Genomic DNA, 15379 nt, shown 5'->3' on the forward strand with positions numbered 1-15379 from the left:
TTATTTAATTAAAAATGTTTGAGGTCTCTATCTTTATCCAAACCAGATCCTGAAGGCCTGTAACAAAGCCCAAGCACTATCCCATAGGAGCCTCTGTTAGCTTTTTTTCCCTCCAAGTGACTTTTACCCCAAACAGATTCAGTTTTATCCATTCCATCACTTCTAATTTCTTTATGGTCTACCTCATCTTTAATATACAATGCCACTCCACCACATTTACCTTTATTTCTGCCTTTCCTGAACAGCACATACCCTTCAATACCTGTACTCCTGTCATGACTACTATTCCACTGTGTTTCTGTTATCCCTATAATATCTAGTTTTACTTCTCACATGAGTAGTTCTAGTTCCTCCATTTTGTTATGCAGGCTTCTTGCATTGGCATACATGCATCCTGACTTCGTTGTTTCTGCTTGGCTTCGCCCAGATTCCTCACCCAATTAGATACAGTCATTCTACTGCCAGTATCACCTATCTGACTGTTAATGTAATTGATATTGACACTATCTTTCATCATCTTGTCTGCTTTCCTACCCTCTATTGTTTCTTTCTCCATTGCAGTATCGTTTTTTTACTGGATTTCCTCCTCCTCAGAATCAGGCATGGAGATTACGTGGGTCTCTCCCAACCTTCTCCCCTGAATTCCTGGTTTAAAGCTTTTTTTAAAATCAGTTGTTCCAATCTCCATCCAGAAGGCTATTTCCCTTCCTTCTCATGTGGAGTCCATCCCATGAGAACAGTCCTCTGTCCGTAAATGCCTCCCAGTGGTCAAACATCCCAAAGCCCTTCTTATAGCACCATTGCCTGAGCCATCTGTTTATCGTAGTCTTGTCTCACTTTCACTCTTATCCTCTAGGGACAGATATAATCCCACTCAAGATCACTGGAGCCTCCATTTCTTTAAGTGTCTTCACCAGCCTGGCAGTGTTCCTTGATGCACCCCAGTGAGAATCCAGCAGTATAATTTATTCCCATGTGAAGGACAATCAGTGCATTCTTTCCTGTTCCTATTAGGATTGTATTACACCCTCAGGTCCACATCCTGTGTGTTTGCTCTCGGCAGACAGCACGCCCTTCTGTTCTCCAGTTCAGCACTGGTGACAGACCTGTCTGTTTTTCTTAACAGGGAATCCCCAGTCATCTGCCTGTTCCTGGTTTTGGTGCAATTCTCTGGCCTTCCCCCTTCTGTTCTTTCTAGCTGCAGGTGATCTTGTCTTCTGTTCTCACTTGCAGTCTTCTGTGAGTCATTCTCTATGTCCTCCCGGGGCTCCAAACTCTGGCTATGTCCATTGTCTCATCCCCTTTTCTTGTAGGACTAGCCACTCTTCTTCCTTGCTGTCCCATTTTCTGTTACTGCCTGCCTCTCCCATTCACTTTCCAACTTAATGAACCTGTTCCTCAGTTCTATTTCTCTTTTGCTAGCCGATCTTTGCCTGTGACTTATTCTTGTTGTCACATGCTTCCACTGGCCACTTTCCTCATCTAGCAGTCTATCCTCACAGTTCTCTGGTCCAGCTTGCATCTGCAAGTCTTGAGGTTTCCCTTCAGCCTCCTCTCTCCTTCCCTCCATCATTCGTTCAAATCCCTTTCAAAATTCAGTCATCGTTTCTAGCTGCAGCTCCAAACCTTGGATCTTCTCTTCCTTCAGATCTGTCAGGCAGCACTTCATACAAATGGAGCACCTTTCAGATACCCGCTCCAGAATAATGTACATGCTGCAGCTTCCTCATTCAGTTATCTTCGTTGCCTCTCCCATTATTCAGGTCACTATCTCTGCTGCTTCTGTAGATGTCCTAGCCTCCCCTCCTAAGCTCCCATCAAGAAATATCGGTGAGGAAAGAAACACATGGGCATCCTCTCCCAAACTGCCCTGTTTTCAGTTCTGATTTGCTGACTCCTGTGCCTCTGGCTAGTTGGTTAGCAGCTTTTATAGGCCTGCTGATTAGGGAAGCCCCTCATCAAGATTCATCTGTGATCAATAGCTCTGATTCTCTCACAAGACACTGCCCCAACCAGACTATGCAAACTGAAAACCAACTGAAACTAACATTGAGATTCAAAAAGTTAAGGCTTTATAAACTGTTAAAACACAAATTATCAACATCATATGTCAAAATATACCAATTAACTATCCTTAAATCAATAATTCACACCTGTTTTACAATTTGTTTGCTAGTCCATTTGTAACAAGCTTATTGGCTGGTCTGTACTGAAAAGTTACATGGGCATAGCTACATCTCTTGGGTATGAAAAATCCACACCCCAGAGAGACTTGGATAAGATCACCTAGCCCCTGGTGTAGTTAGCGTTAGGTTGACAGAAGAATCTTTCATTGACGTAGGTAGTTCAAGGCCCAGGAAGGGGTTCCTCAGGCACTGGTTACCATGCCCCAGTACTGGCTCGCTTAGAACACCATATATCGCCTCGTATTGATAGCATGGAGGCCCCAGTACCAATATTTTCAGAAGGACCACTGTGGTACAGACTCCTGCAAGTGCTGACAGTCTTGGTATTGAATTCTTTACAGTGATAACACTTTCTGTAGAACCAGAATTACTGCTTTTGTCAGTGGTTAAACTTTCATCTGTGTTACCAATTGGTGCTACTTGGGTACTGAGCACACCTGTGGTACTAAGTAGACAGCATGCTGAGGATTTGCTTAAAACCCGTACTAGAATTGCTGCTCTTTAGTTCAGACAACAGCAGGGAGGTGTTTCCATCTCCTTCCTGGGAGATGGTGTCATCTCATTCCCTGGGGTTTAGGTTCTTTGACCCTGAAACCATCAAAAAGGGGTTCTTGAGCACACTGCCATTATCCAAGGCTTAAGAATTCTAGATGGTACTACTACTTGTTATTAACGGCCATGGTCCCCTGGACTGTATCCTTACCCAACAACTTTGTCCATACTGGACGCCAGGAAGCTAGCTTCTACAGCCCAGTGTACGGCTAGGTTTCCCTCTCCACCATTCACTGGGGAACATTTCAAGCACCAGTTCCACCTGCTTAATAGTAGGAGCAGGGCTCTGGGGAGGACTTCCAAACTGATGATTGGACCAATCATTTCCATCTCCTGATGAGGCTGTGCTGCCTTCAACATCCAGTATTCATCAATAAGACCTTTCAGGATGGTGGACATAGTAGAGATTCTAGTGGAAGTTGTCCAGGACAAGTCTTGCAAGCTCCTGGATATTTTACATACATCCATGCCAGGGCGTCTTGTAGTACCCATCAGTGAGGGCTTTTTGGAGCCAGCCAAGCTGCTTTGGCAAATGCCTGCTTCCTTGGTGCAGACACCAAACAGACAAATCGGTGTTACTGGGTGCTCCTAACAGCCTTTGAGCAATTCTGTACTCGGTGTCTGGCTCACTAATTGGAGCAGCAAGTCCATAAGAGGACCAAGCATCAAGGTCTGCCGAAATCAACGACCTGAGACAAGGATCCCAAAACATTAGATTTATTCAGCTGCAAAAATTACTCCTCAACCAGCCTGCAGATGAAGATTGCCAGTTATCAGTCTTTACTGATGAAATGGCTAATTAAATTGGGACTCATCTCCCAATTTTCTGACATGATCCCTCTTGCCCTCAGAGGAATTAAAATCTTGGTGGCACAGCTTCTGATGTGCACTGATCTTCAAGCATCTCACACAGTACCTGATCTATGGCCACCTCAGTTGCCATGAGAAGGGTCCTCTTGGTTCCAATCTGGCATCCCAAAAGAGGTGTAAACAGTAGAAAATCTGCTGTGTGGTGGATGCACCTTCTTAACCCAAGGACTGATCATCCTCTAAAAGACTCTAGAGTAACCCTCAGGTCTCTGGAATACTTGCTTCAAAAAGGAAGCAAATCAGGCCTCAGCCAAACTCCGGGCAGCCCTACTTTGCACAGCTCAAACCATCTGCATCCGCTGTTTCAAAGGAGGAAATCGTCTGTTTCGATTGCATCATCTTCCCATCCTGCAGCAACTTTATCGAGGCAGCAAATTTGTCTCCTTGGTCAAGAGTGGCATAGAACCCCTTCTGGATCTTTCTTTTATGTCCTTACAGTTAAGGAACTATTCGCTTTGTTTTCATGGGGTCTGGAACACCATCATTATGGACTGCTGTGTCCTAGAAATCACAGAGATGAGATCTGCCATCTAATTCCAGACTCTCCCCATCACTCACCCACCTTCCTTATCTCTTTTCAGGGATACCTCTGAGAATATGCTGCATCAAGAAGTGCAATTGCTTCTAAATCTCCGAGCAGTAGAAGTAGTAGCTGAAGGAGTACACCAAGAAGAATTTTTATTCCCATTACTTTATCTAAGAAAAAAAGGGGGATGGTGCCCTATTCTGGACTTGAGAATGCTGAACACCTTCATTCAGATTCAAACTCAGGATGGTTACTCTGGCCTCTGTAATTCCCTCTTGATCCACAGGGCTTGTACACAGCTCTGGAGCTCCTGAATACTGACTTTCATATAGCAATCCACCTGACCACAGGAAATACCTGAGGTTCCAGGTGGGCAATTCGTGCTACTAGTACAGAACCCTGCTATGTGGTCTACCCATAGTGCCCAGGGTATTTATCAAACGCCTTGTGACAGTGCTAGCTTACCTGATGAATTGAGAAGTCCAGGTTTGCCCCTGTCTAGACAACTGGCTTACTTGGAGAAGGTGTATGCAAGAGGTGACCAACTCCATACAGCTGACTCTTGGTCTTTTTGCCTCGTGAGGACACAGTGTCAGCAAGAAGTCAGTGTTAATTTCTGCTCAAAAGATAGAATTTATAGGTGTAGTTCTGAACTCTATTACAGCAATGGTCTGTCTGCCCTAGGGAAGACTCTAACCCATAATAAATCTGGTCAACCACCTACAAGTACCTCAGATGTCTGTAAGAACGTCTCAGACTTCTGGGGCACATGGTTTCCTTCATCTACATAACTTAGCATGCCAAACTTCACCTTTGATGCATATAAGGGTGATTGACAGACACCTAAAGATGAAGGGTACAGGTCCTTCCAGAAGTTCTGTCATTGAACTGGTGGAAGGATCCTCTAAAAGTATGCAAGGGAGTGTAACAGATGCCTCCATGCTGGATGGGGAGCCACCTATGCAATCTTCTGACACCAGATTTATGGTCTCAGGAATCCTAGTTACATATAAACATCCTAGTGCTAAGGGCTGTCCATCGAGCTTTTACAGCATTCCTACCAGCTCTGAGAGGTTTAACCTTTCTGGTCATGACTGACAACACTACAGCAGTGTTTTATATCAGTAGGCAAGGAGGAGCAGGATTCACTCCCCTTTGTCAAGAAGCAAATCACCTTTGCAATTGATGCCTGTGACATGAAATCACTCCCATAGTGCTTTTAGCAGGCTGGCAGCATGTTCTGCCAGATCACCTCAGCAGACAGTTTTCAAGCAACCATGAATGGTCATTGTAGTATGTAATCATTCAGGACACATTCACCAGGTGAAGTCAACTTGCTATAGATCTATATGCAACAGAACAAAAACATGTCACAAGTTCCGCTCCAGCGGAGGCCAGGATCAGGGATCTCTGTAGGATGCTCTGGATCTAATGTACGTATACCCTTCAATTCCACTAATCCCAAGAGTCATTGGGAAGCTGAGACAGGGTTCCACCAAGATGACCATGCTGGCATCTGGCTGAAGCAGTTCTGTTTCTCAGACTTGGTGAATCTCTCCATTCGACCTCCAGTCCAGTTACCTCTTCAGCCATAAGTGATATTGCAAAGGGAGGGACAGATCCTCCATCTGGATCAAACTTCCCTGTACCTCACAGAATGGATGCTGGTTGGCTAATAGCAGTAGAGAGTAGCTGCTCATCAGAAGTACAACCTATAACAGAAGTATAACAGTAGAGAGAGACTCAACGAGGCATGCTTACTCGGCCAAATGGAAGCTGTAGTAGAAAGAGAGCCTGGAACACGGGGCCTGGTGCAAGACCTGAGGCCTGAACCAAAATCAGCAAGAGTCAGGCCCTATTACAAAGCAAATACCTGCTTAAAAGTTTGCTGTCCAGTACGTGAACTTTGCAAGAATATGGCTGGCATGGCTAAAACACAGGCATTCCTAAGAAGTACTAGGCACTAGGTATTCACGTAAATACATCCCAGAAGGATAATACAAGCACATTCCGATATAAAGTTATGGTATAAACACACTCCCCGAAGATGGTACACACTGACCCCTCCTAAAGATAAGGTCAGGATGACAGGGTAATGAATAGGAGTACTTGTGGCACCGTAGAGACTAACAAATTTATTTGAGCATAAGCTTTCGTGGGCTACAGCCCACTTCATCGGATGCATAGAATAGAACATATAGTAAGGAGACACACAGACAGAGACAGAGACACACAGAGAGAACCTGAAAAGGTGAGAGTTGTCCTACTAACTCTAAGAGGCTAATTAAGAGAAAAAACTTTCGTAGTGATAATCAAGGTAGTCCATTACAGACAATTTGACAAGAGGTGTGAGAATACTTAACATGAATAATGAATGGAGATGTTTTGTTTGAACCAACAGGTACAAAGTGTAGGGTGGTAACTAACTACATCAGAAGAGTAATATGTAACTTATTTGTATCAGTGTATAAAAGAGAAATCATAGGAGGGGTGTCTTTGTCTGGCCTGGGGGTAGCGGAAACTCCCGTTGCTAGTGACAAGTGGAGCTGAGTCCTTGCCATTCATGTGTTAGTGTCCCCGTAGACTCTGCTGGGTGCAAGTATTGTCTTCAGGGCAATAAACCTGCCTGAGCTCCTTGATCACCGAACTGAGTCTGTGGTCTTAGAAATGCTGCCGAGGTCTGCTGGGCCAGCTATCTGCAGGGTTGGTAAAGCATATGGAGAGCGCACACACGCAGGCCAACTGACAACAGAAGCCAGGCTTCACCGTTGGACTCATCAACATCAGTTACCTTCATCTCAAGCTCAGATACCTGATATACTGGAATACCTCCTGTCCTTGAGGAATTCAAGATTGTCTAAAACGGGGGTAGGCAACCTATGGCACGGCACGCGAGCTGATTTTCAGTGGCACTCACACTGCGTGGGTCCAGGGGGCTATGCATTTTAATTTAATTTTAAATGAAGCTTCTTAAACATTTTAAAAACCTTATTTACTTTCCATACAACAATAGTTTAGTTATATATTATAGGCTTAGAGAAAGAGACCTTCTAAAAATGTTAAAATGTATTACTGGCATGTGAAACCTTAAATTAGAGTGAATAAATGAAGACTTGGCACACTGCTTCTGAAAGGTTGCCCACCCCTACTTTAGAAGTTCCCTTAAGATCCACATAGCAGCCATTTTAGCTTTCCGTCCTCCCATACAAGGTCACTCAACATTCTCACACCCTGCAGTAGCTAGGCACTTATGTGCATATATTCCACTATTCAGGGAGTCTCCCCCTCCTTGGGATCTCAACCGACTGATGGGTTTAATGCATCCTTTGAGCCCGTGGCTGTGTTTCCTCTTCCACTTGTCACTAGTCTTCCTAGTGGTAGTAACATCAGCTAGAATCGTGGGAGATTACAAGCACTCGTGGGGGCCCCCCCCCACACACAATATTTCTTAAGGACAGGGGGACCTTCAGGGCTCACCCAACATTTTTATCAAAGGTTGTCTCTGCCATCTGAATCAACTAATACACCTGCCTGTGGTTTTTTTCCTCAAGCCACATTCCAACAAGGGAAAAGCTAAACTTCATACCTTAAGTAGGATACCACCCACAATACATCTCGATAGGACTAAGCCATTCGTGGCTTCACCTTGGTTAATTGTAGCTTTTGCACATAAGGCTATATAACCCAGAGATGACTGAATTGGATTTTTACTTGCATTAAATTATGCTATGAAATAGCTTATTTAGACCCACCATTGAGGACTACAGTCCACTCCACCAGGGCTCAAGCAGCTTCTGCAGCTTCTTTGCGAAGTGTTCCGGTAGTGGAATTCTGTACATACACTTATGCAATGTTACTCCATAGTAAAATCATCAAGATCTGATGCTCACTTTGCTACAGCTGTATTACAAATAGACTCCTAGCATCCACATCCTGTGATCTGGGTCACTGCTTGTGAATCAAACAGTGTATCTGTATGGACAAGCACTTGAAGAAGAAATGGTTACTTACCTTACAGCAGTTGTGGTTTTCTGAGATGTATTGTCCATATATTCCACAACCTACCCTCCTCAGTTTATAAGCCAACCTCCCCAAAATGGATAAGTAAAAATGGAATTTTTTTATGACCCATTCATAAGCCGACCCTATAATTCAGGGGTCAGCAAACTTTGGTTCCTGGGCCATGAGGATAAGCCGCTGGTGGGCCGAGATGGTTTGTTTACCTCGAGCATCCGTAGGTACAGAAGTAAATCTAAGTAAACAAAGTGTCCCATCCCGTCCTGCCAGCTGCTTACCCTGATGGGCCAGGACAGCAACTGGTGGGGAAATTTTGGGGGGGAGAGAAGCTGGGGATCAGGGGAGTAACCCCTATGACCACCCCCCACATGACCCCACCCCTAGCCCAGGACTCCCACACTCTCCCCATCCCATCCCACCTTATCTGCGGAGGGCCAGGGGAGGATGTCTGGCCTGGCTGGAACTACTCTGCAGACCAGACGGCACGGCTGCAGCATGTTCCAGCGGGCTGGGCCGGGCGGCACGGCCGCAGCATGCTCTGGTGCCCGGGTGGCGCAGCCACAGCCTGTTGTGGGGAGTGGGGCTGAGCGGCACGGCTGCAGCCTGCCAGCCCTGGAGCTATAGCTGCTTCGGAGGCAACGAGAGACTCTGGCCCTGCCTCTTCCCTTCTGGCTGTGCTGTCTCTCCTTGCTCCCTCTGTTGGGGGGAGGGGCTGTGTCCCACCTTTCCCTCTCTATACCCATTCATAAGTCGATCCCCTTCTCTGGTGCTTCCCTTTTTTACTAAAAATTTTTGGCTTATGAACGAGTATGTACGGTACTTAATCTAAGTTAGTTGGCATACTTCAGTTCCCCCTCACATGCAGCACTTTTCGTACCTTACTTTAGGAAATAGGCTTGTGTTAGTTCCATAATGCTGGGGATTGGCATTTTCTGGTGCATGCTGAATGGGTGAATTGGGATGTGCTATGACCTGGAATGAAAGAGGGTTGTTAATGCTGGAGCTGTTAAACTTTCCGTCCTGCGGTTGGGAGGTCAGGAAACCTCTTTTCAATCTGATGCTAATAGTATTGTGAAAAGCCTGTGGCAGCCCACACTATTCTGGAAGTAACTGAAATTGTTAGGTTAGTGTGTTGGGTAACTCTTTTGAAAATGGTGTTTTCATTTCTTGGCACGTGTTAGGCTTTCTATATAGATATATGTGCATAGATGCACAGCTTCTCTCTGCTGTAACAATTGGATATATGGCTATGTAAATGAAATGTATTTAACTTTGACAGATAACATCTTTCTGGAGATTCTGTACTCTAGTAATAAAGAGCTGGCTGAGGCACGAGAAATTTTGCGTAAAATAGAGCTTCGTGATCTATATAAGTATTTAGGAGAGACTCGGACTGAACCAGGAAAAGAAATTACAGAGGTAAACAGCGGTCTCAATCCAATCTCTATTGATAGAGGGCTCCAAATTCTGCTGCCTCTTTTAAATATGCACTTCTGACTATTCTGCTGATTTGTCTCTATTCTACTATCATTCCTAAAACTGCCTGGGCCAATGGTAAATTGCCTGTCTTCTTCAAAACTCAGCAAGTAAGTGTGTGAAGGGCTATTACATGGAGGAAGCCGGGGGAAGGATAAGAGATTTGGATAAAAAAGATAACTGCTGAGCTGAGGACTATTTCAGGATATTTTTATTTGAAATAACGTGTTCTGCAAAAATATAGGGAATTGCATGTCAAAAAGCATCACTTCAGCCTAAAAAAACATGAGAACATTTGAACACAAGGACACAGTAAAACTGTTCAGCAGAGTAATGAGACTGTGGTGCAATTTTGGCTCCAAGTTGTTGTCAGAGTGGCTTTAGTGGTATGTATGAGTTTATATTTATGTGAGAGAGAACTTCTGAATTTCTTGACTTTTGGGGGTGTAAATTCTCAACCTTAGTCACTATCTACTTCTCAAGCTCAGCATAGCTGTTATTTCAAAAACAGTCAGTATCAATTTAATATAGTACACTGAAATATTCTAGACTGAGCTGCTAGTGCTGCCGCTATTTAAAGTTGCCCTGTATGTCCCATTATAAAACAATATTTTCATTTGTTTATAACTTTGCCAGACTTAAAGTGTTTGGGCTGAAATTTTGCATGCTGGGCGTCTGCCACTGTCTGAACTAGTTTAGAAAATTTAGGCAAAAATGATTTGGTTATTTCAGAGAATAAGAGTAGATGAAAATGTTTTGCCCATTTAAAAAACAAAACAAAAAACCCTTTAGCTACTTTATTGATAAGCTCTATTGCATGCATTCTTTGGTGCAGGGATTTGAAAATTAGCAAGAGAGATTCCCTGGAGAAAAACTGCCCAAATTTGGCCAATTTAAAAACCTTTGAAAAAATCTCGATTCTCACGTGCTCAGTAGAGACATGCTTACTTTGAGCACAAATTTGTCCAAAGGTTCTGCCTCTTCTGAGCATACTCCAGCCCATGACTGCAGGGGCTGAGCAGGACTTTGCCTGCAATGGCTGCTGCCAGGGGCCTCTGAGCACCAGAACTGAAAGCAGGGAGACTGTCCTGTGCTCCAAGTACTCCTCTTTCTGTCTCCCAAGCAGCATGGGGAAGGAAACAGTCTGACCAAAATTCAGATGGGGGACAAGAGCCAGTCCTGGGGAACAGAGAAGAAAGTAGTTTGGAATAAGGAGCCTGTGAGGATGAGGGGAGAGACTGACTGAAATATTGGGGGTGGGGGGGAAGAGGAGGGGAATACAGGGAGACAGTGTGTTGGGCAGAAGAATGAAAAGGAGCCTGAGGTTAGGAGACAGGGTGGGGACAAGGATAGGTTGGAGGGGACAGAGTAGAAGAGGTCATGCTTAGAGCCGGAGAGATTGGACAATAGTTTGTGACCATTAAAGCACACGTCTACAGAACCTGGACTTGGACCCAAAATTCCAGAGATTCTTCATTTGTCTGCTGTCAGCAAAATCTGTGAAACTCACTGGCAAAATATCTCATCCCCCTAGTGCTTGTCAACATAGAGAATGACAACCTACTACTGCTGTCAGTTACTCCATTAGCTCAAGTGGCAGAGGTCTGTGTGGTGGATCTAAAAGTTCAAAGCTGATGAAATGTGTGGCTATAAGTCATGTTAGAAATTACTCTTTGTGTGTATGTGTTATGATACAGTCTTTTATTACATGGTCAAATACTATTTTTTTTTCATGGGATCCCTCCCTCATTCAGTGCATAGAATGGACGATGCTCACTAAATGAGACATTATTTAACATTTTGTTTTCTCAACCATCAGTGTGTGGTTTCCAGGCCTTATTTATTGCACACAATTCAAACCTTGCCATGAAGACAGAATTACTAATTTCCACCCCTCAGCTGCTTGTCCCAATTTTCTTGCTTAGCCAGTCCCAGTCTCCTTGTCTGCCCCTACAACTTTGCCAGCTCCCAGTACCAGTATACCCCTTCCATTGCCATGGCCAGGGTCAGTGCTTTTGTCTTTTCTGCGTTCCAGTCAGGCAGTTTCTACCTCCTCACTGCCTGGGTGCCAGCAGTGGAAGTATTGAGAGCACAGGAGAGCGTCTCATCTCTTAGTTCTGATGCCTGGCCCCACAACAGTCCCCAGCAACTGGCAGTAGCAACTGCAAACAAGTCTTGCTTCACATCTGCAACCCTGATCTGGAGCATGCTCAGTACAGACAGAATCTTCATATAATTTAGGTGCCAAACTCTAACCAGTCTCTACTAAGCACAGGCAAAGAGATTTTTCAGAGGTTTATAACTTGGTCACATTGTGGTGAATTTTTCACTGGAACAGCAAAAGGCCTATCCTTGACACCAGAGTCCTCCCCCACCCCCATCCCGTCCCCTCTCCACACACCCTCCCCAATTTCATGCTCTTCCTTCAAATGCTGGAGGTGCAAGATCTTCTCAACAAAATGGCTATACAGTTTTTAACTGGGCAAGGGGAGGGTGTAGAGGGAATGACATTTTCCCCTAGTCTCGTTCTTAGTAACAGCTGAACCCTTTTTGCTGAAACCTTCCAAACAAATTCAGTCTGAGGGAGACACTTGCAGGGAGAATTTCAGCCCAAATGGTTAGTTTGGCAAAGTTTTATAAACTCCTGAAAACAGTGTTTTATAATGGGATGAGTTGGGCAATCTTAATCATATACATTCCAATCAACTCCACCTATAATAGTTCGTAAGTCAGAATTTATCTGGTTGGAAAAAAATTCAAATTGCAAACCATTGCCTTTTACTTTTAAAGGATGGCTTTCATCCTAGAGACGCTTGTTTAAAAAGTGTTATAGGTAACTACATCTAACAGTTCTTGTATTAAATTAAGTTTGTTTGGGGAGTAAGAGCTCTCTCTTCAACAGCTCTTTCCTTCATTGTGTGATGACGCCCTGATAGCAGCAGAAACAGGCAGATTCCCAGCAATTATGGAATACATACTTGTATCCGTTGTCAGTATTGCAAACAAACTTGTTAAGAAATATTGAATGTGTCTGTTTTCCTGTGTAGAATGAGGAGTTGAGGAAGTTGACCTGTTTAATAGGAACATGGATAATGTGGTTAAAGGCACATGTTCAGGGCACTGTAGCCCCTTCATGGTCAACTTCTTTCTATTTGAGGGCTAGTAGATGCCCTAGGCACTAAAGATTTTTGTGACACTCTAAGGGCCCATCTAAAACCACCAACATAGTAGATTGTATCTCTGGCTAAAAGTCACACAATTATCATGGAAAACATACATACCTCAAAGTTATAGTCTTTCGTGCAGGCACTTTCTGTATAGTTTCACCTGGTCATGTAACCAATCTTCAGCTGTAGCCATGGCCGATTAATGCAGGTGAAAATCTTCACTTGAACTTTTCTTTTGAAAGGTGAGTTGTTTACTTTAAAAATGCTGGTATTTTAAGTAATTCTAGCCTTATCTCAACCAGCCTGGTTGTATGGCAGCATTCTCTCCAGATATATGGGTTCAGTTGCACAGGTCTGGAACTGGCAGTGCTTGAATAGAATTAAAAGTGTTCGCTCTTTCTCAGGATCAGTATGACAGGCTGCCAGCTGACATTGTTGCTTCCAGACCAAAGAATGCACCTCAGGATGTTGAATTGAATGCTGAAGACTTTATAGTTGACGTAAGTGTGTCCTTTCATAGCAAACTTAGTGTAAAACATACTGTCTTCATTTCTGTATCACAAAGGGCCAAATGTACCATGTAAAAGTTTACACGTAAAGCTGAGTACACTTTATATTCAAAATAAGAAGGCAATTTGTCCCATTCACGCTCTAATTGCAAAATTCAGGGACATTATAAGGCATAAGGCAACCCTCAATGCATTCCCTTTCGTGTGTGGAGTATGCAGTTGGTATCTGGTGCCTAGTAGTCTCCCTGTATGTGTTACTGCTGAAGCCTATAGATCAAGGGTTCTCAAACTTTTTCATAATGTGGATCATGTGTTAAAATATTTTGTGGACACCTCTCTTCCCAGGGATTGCATGGACTATTTCACTCTCCAATTTGTCGTCATGTAACATCCCTGTGGCAATGGAAAAGTAATGTTAGGAAAACATTTAGTTACCTTTTTAGCTGTTCCATTGCTGGCTCTGCTCCCATGGTGGTAGACTTGCACTTTTTGGGGGGAGGGCGGTAGTTTCCTCCTGGAATATTTAGACCTTGAAAATGGATAGCTACCGAAGACTAGAACAAAGACAATGTAACTGAAGTATTACATCTGCAAGTAGAAAGAGACTGAAGCATTCCTTATCCCTTGAGTTGTGCAATGTCCAGCCACATCTTTGTGACTTGAATATGTCTTCCTATAAGTCATTATTCCTGCAGACAGGCAATGTGACCTTGGCCAAGACCCTTTCAGAACAGCTCTACTTGGAAAAGTTAACTTTGCTTAAAAAGAAAATCATTAGGGTTTAACATTTGTTTTTCCATATCCTATTTAATGCATCTGCATGTAAAATGTGTCATGTAACGGCCAGTCCTGCAACCAGAGGTTTTCCTGCTCTATGCATTCCCACCAGTGCTAAAGGTTCTGCAAGGCAGTTGCTGCCCTCAGGCACACTGATGTAATCCCATTGTCCTCAAATTGTCTTAATTTACATCTGAGTCATTGGAAAAAGGGAAATGCTTCTCTGCAAATATTTCACTGCTGAAATTGATTTGGTCTCTCCTCTCACCTTCTGTGCCTATTCCTCTCCACCCTAAAAATTCTGTTTTCTTAATTCAGATATTCTGGAAAGCAAATAGGAAAATTATATGTACTGGATGGAGGAAGCACTGGTGTGTTAAAATTGTCTTGGTTCAACTGCCAAAAATTTTCTAGTGGCAGCACTGTCAGGTTATCAAGGCAAAATTAAAATTTAAGGGCTACCACTACATATAGATGTCTGAAAGGTAATTTGTAAATCACTTTAGATTTCTCTCAACTCTGTTTGCTGGATGCCTCTCTGATTGCAGGTTACTTTTAAGGTGATACTTGACAAATTTCTTGAAGCTCATCACATCAGTGAAACTAATTTCATGAAACAATTGAGACAAATTTTAGTTTTTTCATAAAGATTAACTATTGTAGTTAACTCCAAATATTTTAGAACAATCCCTTCTATTTTCTAACTACTAATAATTATAGTGTCTCTTTTGTTAGAATCTTGGTAATCTCAAGTCTAGAAAACTACCCAAAAATGTGTGTTCTTCTTTGAGTGCTTGGTCGTGTCGATTCCATTCTAGGTGTGCACGTGCCCATCTGCATAGTCGTTGGAGATTTTTGCCTTAGCAGTATCGGTATGGTCGGCTGTGGCACCCCCTTGAGTGCCATGTTCATGCGACCGTATGTCAGCGGCCAGCCCTACGCCCTCTCAGTTCCTTCTGACCGCCCATGATGGTTAGTTGGAGTGCCTTTCCTTGCATAGCAAGGGCTAGCAGTGTCGTCTCTTCTGACTTCGAGCTGTAGGGCCTTGTAAATAGTTTGTTTATAGTAGTTAGTGTTAAGTAGTTGTTAAGTGTAGTTAGAATTTAGAGTCCCAGCGGGGACTTCACCCCAGGCGGGGCGTGCCCCAGTCTCTGGAGCTTAAGCCCTGCGTGGACTGTAACAGGCCGATGCCTATAAGTGACCCCCACAGCAGCTGCCTCAAGTGCTTGGGCAAATCACATGTGAAGTGTCGTATTTGTAAAAATTTTCTACCCAAGACTCAGCGTGGGATATTCATTT

At 43.7% G+C, this 15379-nt stretch overlaps 1 protein-coding gene across 3 annotated transcripts in view; it reads left to right on the plus strand.

The window, feature by feature from the left end:
- Positions 1 to 15379, plus strand: part of SAMHD1 (SAM and HD domain containing deoxynucleoside triphosphate triphosphohydrolase 1) — a 74241-nt gene that overhangs the window by 46455 nt on the left and 12407 nt on the right. For all 3 annotated transcript variants that reach the window (XM_039497985.1, XM_039497986.1, XM_039497987.1), the window contains exons 12-13: positions 9431 to 9570; positions 13199 to 13294. In XM_039497985.1, the coding sequence (XP_039353919.1) occupies positions 9431 to 9570; positions 13199 to 13294 (236 nt within the window). The remainder of the gene's footprint in view (positions 1 to 9430; positions 9571 to 13198; positions 13295 to 15379) is intronic.

The sequence above is a fragment of the Mauremys reevesii genome, linkage group 13 (genome assembly GCF_016161935.1).
Source record: "Mauremys reevesii isolate NIE-2019 linkage group 13, ASM1616193v1, whole genome shotgun sequence".
NCBI classification, from domain to species: domain Eukaryota; kingdom Metazoa; phylum Chordata; order Testudines; family Geoemydidae; genus Mauremys; species Mauremys reevesii.